The 11,823-nt window shown below is 42.6% G+C and overlaps 1 protein-coding gene across 1 annotated transcript; it reads right to left on the reverse strand.

The window, feature by feature from the left end:
- Window positions 1-1,461: 1,461 nt before the first annotated feature.
- On the reverse strand, window positions 1,462-11,410 carry PSMB8 (proteasome 20S subunit beta 8). Its single transcript, XM_075186503.1, has 6 exons — window positions 10,916-11,410; window positions 9,057-9,201; window positions 5,572-5,683; window positions 4,545-4,674; window positions 2,973-3,177; window positions 1,462-1,695 (listed from the first exon to the last, which is right to left on the reverse strand). The coding sequence occupies exons 1-6, from the start codon at window positions 11,045-11,047 to the stop codon at window positions 1,604-1,606; spliced, it is 816 nt and encodes a 271-aa protein (XP_075042604.1). The 5' UTR covers window positions 11,048-11,410; the 3' UTR covers window positions 1,462-1,603.
- Between the last annotated feature and the right edge of the window lie 413 nt (window positions 11,411-11,823).

Here is an 11,823-nt window from a genome sequence, read left to right on the forward strand (position 1 = left end):
AGAGAACTCACTCACATCAGTCCCTGCCCCATTGGAGCTTACAGTCTAAATTCCCTAACATACACACACACACACATACACACACACACACACACACACACACACACACACACACACAGAGTAGGGTCAATTTGATAGCAGCCAAGTAACCTACTACTATGCTTTTTTGGGAGTGTGGACGGAAACCAGAGCACCCGGAGGAAACCCACGCAAAAACGGGGAGAACATACAAATGCCACACAGATAAGGCCATGGTCGAGAATCAAACTCATGATCCCAGCGCTGTGAGGCAAAAGTGCTAACCACTAAGCCACCGTGCTGTCGTGGTCTCTTGTAGAAAAGGTGCTTCCTGCAATGAATGAGGTGGACAAATCTCGAGCTCAGTGTATTATGGTGGATAATGTGGATTAGGCTCCTACCATACACTACACACATCAGGATATATCTGCTACGTGTTTCACATAGACTCCACTCACTGCCTTCCCTTATTCCGACCATACCACATCCCCAGGAACTGCACAAAGATAACAGTCACCAATGGCTGCTTTAGTATTGTTGGCTGATAACTCTTCTGCCGTACAACACAACCTTCTCTACCAACAATCTCCCTACATTTGATATTTCTCTATCTTATGTATCAATTGTTTCCCACAGCTTATGTTGTACGTTCATTTGGGCAGGTCCTCCTTTACCATCTTCATGTCATTGCATGTAATTTGATAATGTCATGATCCCTTCAATTTACAGTTCTACATACTATTTTGGTGCTTTATAAAAAGGATAATAATAATAAATATAAATGGCTGGAATATTGTGCTTACACATAGTTAAATGGACAGACTCCTTGTTCCGCACTTTCACTTACCTGTTGTAGGAATGAGAGTTTTACACGTCCAAACTATATGAACTGATATCATACTCTTTTTGTGTATAAAATTAAGAACTTAACTTCTACTTATTACATTGCATAACTTCTAGGTGGTTAAATTAATAATGTGTTAAGCTTTTAAAAATATACTGTTAATGGCTTTCGAATTTACAGGTGGTCCAATAGGTTGATTGCTTTGTTTTTGTATTTGAATTTGTTTTGGTCTTTCACCAATGACATGACTTTAAAACAGAATACAGACTAAGAGGTAAATTTATCAAGCTGAGAGTTTTCTGGTGGGTTTGAAAAGTGGAGATGTTGCCTATAGCAACCAATCAGATTCTAGCTGTCATTTTGCAGAATGTACTAAATAAAATGATAGCTAGAATCTGATTGGTTTTTCAAACCCGCCAGAAAACTCTCAGCTTCATACATTTACCCCTAAGACTAAGATATACTAAGATAATAGAGACTAAGCTCTCACAAACATGGCCCTCTCTACCTTACGTTTCACAATGATGATGACGGTGATGATGGTACTTCTCCAGGACAATAGTCATTTTTTGTTTGCACACATTAAAGAGAGACACAAATCATTTGTAAAAGATTTATTTTCAATCATTTCTGATACTAAATTTAGTATGGATCGAGGAGTAAAGGTCACAGAGAAATGTAAGAGACATTAGTGGTTCACACCGTGGGGGCTCGACAACGCGGGTAACACGCATCACACAGTTACTGCCTGTTCTCCTTTTTGTACTTGTGCAGTAAGTCACTCACATCATACTGTCCAACCTTTATCCAGCCGTCCTCCTTCATGTGGTACACTGAAAGAGAGAGGTGACTGTGGTTGTCATGGTTCCTTTACACAGAAACACAGGGCACTATGCACCAACGAGAACGGAGCCATATATAATATCGGTTATTACATACAACACAGGCCTGCTCAAAAAATGGAAGAAGGTTTAGACACACGGAGGAGCGGGCGATGTACACGCTCCAAGGGAATGATTAATCTCCTTGCCATAAGAGATCGCTAGCTTGCCCTGGCTGCTCTACAGGCTGCGACCGCCGGCGGGCGGCCACGCAAAATGATTGTAAGGAAGCAAAAATGGAAAGAAGAGTGAGAATGCGCTACTCTTTCCTCCATATAAGCCTTAGTACATATAACACATGAAATTTGACATCAGTGAAGAAATTACAGTTACATATAGTCTGCCCTTTTTTCGTGTGCGTGTGTTTTTTGTTTTTTTTTTACATTTTAGATCTAATATTTAAAAGTAAAAACATAACAATGAAAATAATTCTCAATGTGGTGTTTAGGGTTGGGCAGGGTAGCATGTGGGCAACTTACAGAAGATCTCCACCCAGAATGTACAATCTAGTATTTAGTGTATTGATAAAACTATTGTCTAATTCAATCTGGCAAAGAGGGACTGGAATACAGAAGTCTCGAGTGACCGTTGGAGGCTGCAGGGACCAGATAGATCTGACGAACGGAATATCAGAGGTGTAACTAAGAGACAAGAAGTAATGTTAACTCCACCCAAAACTGTATTTCATTTTGGGTGGAGTCTTTCTTAAATGTTGTCATGTTCATAGATCCCTTGTGCACGTCTTCCAGGAAATCAGTACTTTACAAGGCATTTTTCCTTAGGAAATTCATGCACAATGCAGACTTAATTGTTCACAACCTGGGATCCACTTTCCAGTATGTTGTTGGGGTGTTTCTATGCATTCACACATTTTTCGTGTCTTCTGTAGTTAGTCTGATCACCATCTGTTTTATCAGCTTAGGAGTCGTTTTGAGGCCACGCAAGTTGCAATATTGGGCCAATATTGCTGGAGATATTGCAGAGTGTGCAGCCAGCATTATATACAGACACAAAGATTTCACATTATGTTTAACCATCTTAATGTACAGATTGAACTGCAGCTGAACCAATAAGCCTCATAGATACGTATCTGTGACAGTCTGAGCTATCCATTCAGAGTAACTGTTGCTCTATTTGTAAATATTAATTATATTAGGAGATTCAACATTCATATACATATGATTAGATAATAAGTAGGAACTCAATGTCTGAAACAAGTGGGAACTTACTGTTAACTACCCCTCCTGAATAGGCGTCACGGTGTGTGGCATAGCTGATTGCCCTGCGACCAAGTTCATACGCCTCCTCATTGCTCAGATCATAACTGTATCCGCTGTCCATAACGCCGTACGCGTAAGAATTTCCAGACCCCGTGGAGAAGATATCACCAGATAACCTTGTAGCATTATCATCCACATAAAACAAGCCGGGACCCTGGAGGGGACATAGAGGGTGATTCATACTGATACCTGCAGTCAGTGAAGGTCACAGGTTTGTGCAATCACTCCACGTTGAACTCAGGGTAAATAACAAGGTGCACGCTCACACTCTGATTTTGAGAAGTGATTCGGTGAAAAAGCTTTGAGCAAGCACTGGCAGTATTGATAGGAGTGTGCATGGAGGCGAAAGTAAAATTATTGCTTTAAAGTTCGGCCCATTCCTGCTATTCAAAGACATTTTTTATTACCAGTTCGGTGAGGGTCCTCCCCCTGCGGAAACGTTATCACATCATAACATGTGACAGTCCGAGTGCTTATAGCAGTCCTTCTGGGAATACCAGAGCAGAAGAATGGTGTCCCAGGGGCGGAACCCCACCAAACTAGTTACGCACCTAAAAATACACGTTTCCTTGCTAAGTTCAACGTATAGGCTAATGCCAGATCGCCAATTTCAAAGTCCATTTAAGGTAGAGTTATCAAGCCTTCTAAAAAAAGAAAAATGGAGGTGTTGCTCCTAGCAACCAATCAGATTCTAGCTATAATTTTATTGACTGTGCTCATACCTGATTGGTTGTTAAGGGCAACAACTCCACTTTTCTCACTTTCATCAAAACTTGCAGCCCTCAATCCTTAATACTGAACTGGGTCGTTTTTCCCATAATGCTTTTGCTACCACGTAAAAATGAAAGCAAGGTGATCTTACTTAAATAGCCCTTCTACTACTGTTTACTTTCTCTACTGTATGTACTCTGCTTTGTCTAACACTGCATGGACTAACAGCATTGTGTCACATATACAGGTAGAGTGGAGTGTATTGCGGTAACCAGGGTACCATGGCTAGGGATTAATGGATAATATGTGCTATCTTTTGGCAGATCTCTCATTGGTGTAGCTGGAAGTCATACTTGCCTACTCTCCCAGGATGCTCCCGAATTTTGGGGCGTCCTCCCGGACTCCCGGAAGAGTAGGCGACCTCCCAGATCCTGACTGAAATTACTATAAAATGCCGAAATTCCCAGCACTGAATAGGGAAGGTGGGACTTAATGACATCATTAAGCCCCGCCCCACTATTCAATGCCATGAATTTTGACATTTTATAGTAGGGGGCGGGACTACTATCCCCTCCTACCACCTGTCACATGACCTGTCCTCCGGACTCTCCCCCAGCGGACAGATATCAAAAGTCGGCAAGCACGTGTCATTGTGAGCTATTCACTGAAATAACATCCGTTGAGACACTTATTTGGTGTTGTCACTATTCCACAGCGCCCACATTTCCATTCAGACCAAGATATTGGCTACAGATCAGCCTCTTGCAAAGCGCAGCTCACACAACACAATGCTCTGGTTATTAGCTTTACCTTACTGTCCCATCCACAGATCATGCTGCCCATACTTAGCCCACTTCCTCGATATTGGGCCATCATGTTACACAGGAGCTTGGAGGCAGCGGACACTGAGATTCTGACATTATTCCGCAGCTGGAATAACCTGGAATACAGGGTAAAAGTGCACAGAGGTTAGCATTGCTGCATTGCAGCGCTGTGAGTTTGATGCCAACCAGGGCACCATCTGTTGGAAACTGTATGTTCTCCTGTACGGGTGCTCTGGTTTCACCACATAGTCTTGAAACCTATTGGCAGTTTAAGTATTGTTTACATGTGTGTCTATGGTAGGGAAATTAGATTGTAAGCTTCACTGGGGAGGGACCAATGTGAATGAATTAATGCTCTGTACAGTACAATATGTTGGTGATATATAAATAAAAGATGATAAAAAATGAAAATACACTAATACTAGAGACATGTTCTTTTCAATGTGATAAACTAATTATTACAAATATTATCAGTTCTATGGAACGATTCTATTCCTCTCAATGTCGTGTCGAAGCCACATGTGCTGTGGCTCCGCGGGATGTTCAGGCAGCAAAATATCAATGATATTTCTTCACACCTCATAGAGTTAAAAGATTGTTGATGTTTCTGGTAGTACCCGGCTAAGTGCGTAGTCTGACATCGCACCAGGCTCCTACGGGTCCTCGCTCAGAACTGAATTCCCTGAGAAGAATTTATTGACTGATATAATAACCTCTCTCTAAAGTACAGCCAATGGCGGCCTCTGTTAGAGCACATGACTGCCCAACAAGCTTTCCTACGATTCATTGTTAAGAATTGTAAATTCTGAAAAAGGCCAAAATATAAATAAACATCTGGAATAAACGGAAGTTGCTACTCACTTGAGGTGAGTATAGAAACTGCCGTGAGTGGGATGCAACAGAAAACTGACACCACGAATTTGACAGTAATTGGGGAGGGGGGGGGAAGTAAGTCTCTCACAATACTTTTTGACTGGATTTATGTCAGTTATGTAGTTACTTATATCACTAACCTGCACTCTTTGGCCAGCATTCTCTCCCAGTATTGGCAGTCTGCGGCACTACCAGACATAGTGCCCAGCAGGTATGGGTTAATTTCAATCACTTTATTAACCTTCATTGTAGCTGTTAAAAGACAAAGTGCACAAAGGTCATTGTATTGTAACAAAACAATAGCATCATGGTTATATATTGTACGGTGATGTTATCAGGGCAGTAACAGCTAACCTCTTGTAGATGGTGTACTGCAGTGGTGGAGAACAGGCACCTGCGGGCCATCTGTGGCCAGCCAAGCCTTCCTTTACCCCCCCCGCCCCTCACAGTGGTTGCTCCCAATCTTATTATGCACAGCGGTCTTCCACGTCGCATGACCTGCTCTGCACAGTGCTCTCCCTTCTGCCTCTGTGCGGTCCATTTGAAGGCTGTCCTCATGGGACAGCACGGTGGCTCAGTGGTTAGCACTACTGCCTCACAGCACTGGGGTCATGAGTTCGATTTCCGACCATGGCCTTTTCTGTGAGGAGTTTGCATGTTCTCCCCGTGTTTGCATGGGTTTCCTCCAGGTGCTCCGGTTTCCTCCCACACTCCAAAAACATACTGGTAGGTTAATTGGCTGCTATCAAATCGACTCGTCTCTGTGTGTGTGTGTGTGTGTGTGTGTGTGTATGTTAGGAAATTTAGATTGTAAGCTCCGATGGGGCAGGGACTGATGTGAATGAGTTCTCTGTACAGCGCTGCGGAATTTGTGGAGCTTTATGAATAAATAATTGATGATGATGATTCCCAGGCCCACTGTCTGCATTATTTATCATGGCTCTACTTGTCCCGTGGTGAGGGTGAGATGGCTCCTAGGCACCAGCACTGAAACTCAGGCCTTTGATGAGGTCTCAGGTCCGCAGTACAGAGTGTAGCTCATTTCCTGCCAGATTGTCTGACCTCACTATTACAGCCCCCCTCCCCCACCCCACCCCTATAGCCGTAGTCAGACAGGATACAGGACTGGACAGGTACAAGGTTAACATGGGACGATGGGAAATAAATATTACTGTATTATTTCAGTCCTGGTCACATTGTATCTATTCTGCTTCTTGTGGACCTTCCTGTATCCATGGTGTTAATGTCCAGGAGAGATGTTCCTAAGCTCAACCAAGTTGGTACAGTGTTTCCCAGCAATAGTAACACAAAGTCTATTCACCAAGGTACTGACTTGTGCATAGCAACAAAAAAAGGGGATGTGAGAGATCCGCGCTTCCCATGTATGTATGTATGTGGTGGGTGCTGCCTTATTGGGCAATACAAGTCTGTCAGAGGCGGGTACCAAACCTCTAGGAAGGTAACTGCAACAGTAACAAAGAAAATATTTCCCAGGCACAAATGGTAAAGTGTATATCTGTATCTTAACAGATAGAGGTGATGAATATTTATTCACAAATGGTAATTTAAATAACCTTTAAAACCATGCGATTTGGTCATGACCAATAGGTGAGTAAGACCACCGGGAATCGTTTACATCCACTAGATAAGTCTGTCTGCTATTTCGCAATTAGTTCTCTTGACAGTTTCCTATAAGGACTTGCTTGTTTGTAACATTGAAGTTAGATATTCACCTATTGGTCCGGACCAAATCGCATGGTTTTAAAGGTTATTTAAACTACTATTTGTAAATAAATAATCATCAACCATATATGTTAGGATTAGAGATGTTCACTGAGCCCCGTGTTCTGGTTTTGGCTTTGGTTTTGGATCTGGATTAACTTCATGTTTTGGTTTTGGCAAAACCGCCATCGTGTGTTTTGGTTTTGGTTTTGGATCTGTATTTTTTACAAAAATTGCTAAAATATGCTAATATCACATAATTTTGCTCGTTGTTTTGTTCCTACATTATTATTAACCTCAATAACACTAATTTCAAGTCATGTGCAGTCAACTTTGGCCACCTCACAGGTCACAATATTATTTTCATACACTTTCAAACAAAGACTGCAGATTTAGAAGACCAAGCCTGCCAGATCTATTATGTGTATTTCAGCAATGACAATTAAAAAATAGAGCAATGAAGCTCTCCTCTTTATGTTTTACCTATATAACACAGTACAATGTGACTGCAGATTTAGAAGACCAAGCCTGCCAGCTCTAGTATTTGTATTTCAGCAATGACAATTAGCAATGAAGCTCTCCTGAATGTCACTGTAGACTTTGAAGAACACTGCTACCCCCTCCTCTTTCTATTCTACCTATGACACTGCCCTACTGCTCTACAGACTGTGCTACCCCTTCTGTGTCCCTCTGTGAAATGGTGCTAGATCGCGGTGGAGGGCGGTACTTATAGAATCCAAAACTCGCGAGATCTGAGATCCGACAATGTAACAATGATGTTTTGCGTCTTTTTCAATTTCGAAAGCGCGCGAAAGTACAGAGCCGCCTTTGCTCGGTACTCGGATCTGCTAGGTTTGGGTGTGTTCGTTTTTCGGGGAACTGAGCCGGAGCATCTCTAGTTAAGATACAGATATACACTTTACCATTTGCGCCTGGGAAATATTTTCTTTATTACTGTTGTACTCACTTGTGCATAGGTAACAATATTATGTAAATATTGAATACTCGCAGATATGGAAAAGCAGTTTACAAAACATTTAGTATAGGATGTGAATCAATCTCCACCAGCTTGAGCTTGAGATTGAAGACCATTTAAAAAGTAGGAAATGTTAGTGCACCCCTCTGCAAAGCAGGGAGTGCCCTTAATCTATGAACACCTCATCCCATGACCTCATTTTAATAATCCTGCCCCTCAAAACAAAATCTTGTAAGCCCATGAACCTAGACACACGAGTGCCCAGAGGGTGTTATATAGTTGGCCATAAAACAAGTTGCCCTTTTGCGTACACACAAATTCCCTTCTGCACATTTCCACAGCTTTTTTCCGTGGATCTTGGGTTATGATAAGTGCAGCCTTAAATATAGCGCATAGATATGTGCTGTGCAAATATATCTGGCTGGAATGTACATGCTCTACACCCGTCCTGTGAGTAATGTGTTTAAAGATATGTGTAACCCAAAATATTGACGCGTCTCAAAGTGCAGCTGAGAATATTGCCAGCTGTGCGCAGGCGCAGTGCGACTAGTTTAACGCGAGACATATAATTACATCGCACAAATGTACTTGTGTCAGGCTCATCCTGAGTCTTGCAAGTTAGCAAGGACTGTCCTTGTTCCAACTCCTCCCAATGGTAACCCTGCAAATGCCGCCATCTTGCTGATTTTTGGGCTGAAAACCCATGCACTTCTGTGCATATTGAGCCGCGCATGCGCAAACGTAGGTATGTGACAGTGCAAAAGAAGAGCACTTATACTAGTTGTGGATAGCCTCCTGTGTGGTTAGTATATATATATATATATATATATATATATATATATATATATATATATATACATACATGTATATAGGGATTATAACTCTACAGGCTATCAAAGACATAATGCATTATAGTTAGTAACTTACCGATGTAGCTTCCTGCTGATGCCCGTGAATCTACAGCCACAATCACGCCGTGTCGGAATTTGAAAGCCAGTGTGGTGGTCCCATGCCAAGGCTCAAGTTTGACGCCATCCACCCCGTCCTCCATACAACGAAGAAATTCTGCTGTCTGAATAGCAGGGACATGGTATAAGGTATTATAGAAGACTATCAGAACTGTATTTACCAATTATGTGGCTTAAGCAGCGTTAGTTGCAAAGGGGGCGTGAATTCATTTAACGAAAAAGGCGCACTCAGAAATAGCATATTACCATCAATATGCGGAGCTGTACACATCTCGAGATGCACCCAGCTCCACATCAGCAGCGTTTGTCTCTAGTTTAATCCAACTTATCCTAAGTGTGTGTATTAGCACCTGCCCTGTAGCAGGAGGAATAGATACGCTCTCCAGCAGTCGTATTTACATGTTTGCGCTGGTCTGCAATTTGGGTGGACAAGTCTTTACTGCTCCATCCCCCCTCCAATCTGCTTCTCTAATCTTAATGACGCGCAAGTGCATTGGCGCTTATGAGTGCGTTCTCTTTATGGCATTCATGCCAACCTTTAAGATTTCTCACTGGGGGAGAAGTCATGTGACATGGGGTAGGAGGAGGGCGCGGTGACATTGTCGCGTCACCATAGCCCCGCCCTCGCTATAAAACGCCAAAATTCACGGAATTGAATGGAGGGGGTAGGGCTTAATGACACAATTAGTCCCGCCCCCTCCATTCACTGCCGTGAATTTCGGCAAATGCGGGAGCTTTGCCTACTCTTCCGGGAGTCAGTGAGGACTCCCCGAAATTCGAGAGGCTCCTGGGAATACCGGGAGAGAAGGCAAGTATGCTTTATGGGCCAGTGCAGCAATGTACGCTGTACAAACTGGTGTACGTTCTGCTCAGCCTCAGGCCTTATGTCTAGAGGGAGACCCATACGGCCATTGAAGTGTATCTGGTTGCCTATGACTGCTCCCACTGAGTAAAACTGTATATGAGTGTAAAGCAGCGATGGGCAACAGGCGGCCCGCTGAGGCTTCAACTGCGGCCCCCCAGCCGTCTACTCCTGGTCTTATCTGAACGGGGGCAGCAGATTTCCGCTTCATGTGACCTACTCTGCACAGCTCAGGGGGTCACGTGACATTCCCAGGGGAGGAGGGAGTGTCCTGTGCTCTCCCTCCTCCCTCTATGTGGCCCCTTCTAAGGCTGGATGAGCGCACCGGCCTCTTATACGCTACCCCTCACTGATGTAATGGGACAAAGTGTAACAGGGAATGATACACCCCGTTTACCAAGTTATTAAATCAGAATTCCAGACTGTGCCTGATTTGTAAATTCACAAAAACAATTTTTACCAATTCTTGGATAACTTTCTATTTTTTGGGTGAAACTTTGCTTATTTAAATACAGTATGGTTAAATTTTGCTGGCTTTCAGGTAGGCCTACAATATTTTTGATCACCATATATAAAAAGCAGGTCATGTAAATATGTATAATATGTATAACCTCCCGTGAATTCAATTTACATAAACAGCGAGTTCTGATATTATCGCTAATAATCAACGTCACCAGTATAATGATTGTTAGGAGTAAGGCGCTCCGTTCTGTAAGTTATATAGATATTACGTCAGATTTCTGTCACCTGTATAACCCACGGCCTCGTGCTTCTACATGGTCAAAGTGCTCCTCTGCAGCTGTCAATATCCATATAGTTTACAGTTGTGAGCAAGTGATCCCGTATATAAAGTGATGTGACAGTAAGTGGCTCTGCATTTATATACATAGTTTGCTAAATAAAAGTAAACTTTTTTGCTCTAACGTGCTATACATCAAAAATATACATATCAGTACCTGCCATCCAGTAGGGACTGCCATCTCGGTGTTGTGGGGGTTGAACGAGATCGTGGGGGAGATTTTACCTCCATAGAGGGGTAACTGCCAGTCCCGGCTGTGAGGGGGTCCACAGAGGTTCAGAAGAGCCATGTCTGAGGGTCCCGACTCCTGGAGATGGGTAACTGCTTATATTCTGATTAATAGATCCTGACACTGACTACTATCATATATACTGGTGTAGTTCTAATGCTCTTCCTCTAGGCCTCACTATCTACTGCTGAGTGTCTCTGAATTTCTTCCTGTAACTCTCTCTCTCTCTGTCTCTCTCTCTCTCTCGCTCTCTCACTCTCTCTTTACCGCTCTCTTTGTCCGTCTCGTTAGTTCACTTCAGTCCTCTTTTTTCTCTCTATATTTTCCTTTTTGTCTCGATCTTTCCTTGTTAAGTTCCTGTCTGTCTCACCAACTAATAGAGAAAGTGAAAGTAATGTTCTTCTATCTAACCCCCACCTCACGGCCTCTCCTGCCAATTCCTTGCACTATGTGAGACAGAAGAGAGAAAGAAAAGGAGTCGATTTACTAAATGGTTCATTGGTGCCGATTATCCCTGTTTATGGTGGTTTTCAGTAGTGCGTGAAATTTGAAACTGAGGATGAAATGAAATGGAGTCTCCTTCTGTAGGTCTAGACTAGTGTAAAAGCCACATCTCTGTTTTCATGCTAATATTGTATTATTAATATTTCCTACAAGTATTGATAAAATAAGTGCAAAACTACTTCCATTTACTATTATCATCATCATTTATTTATATAGCGCCACTAATTCCGCAGCGCTGTACAGAGAACTCACTCACATCAGTCCCTTCCCCATTGGGGCTCACAATTTATATTCCCTAACATACACAGACACACAGACTAGGGTCAATTTGT

The sequence above is a fragment of the Mixophyes fleayi genome, chromosome 9, assembly GCF_038048845.1.
Source record: "Mixophyes fleayi isolate aMixFle1 chromosome 9, aMixFle1.hap1, whole genome shotgun sequence".
Lineage (NCBI taxonomy): Eukaryota > Metazoa > Chordata > Amphibia > Anura > Limnodynastidae > Mixophyes > Mixophyes fleayi.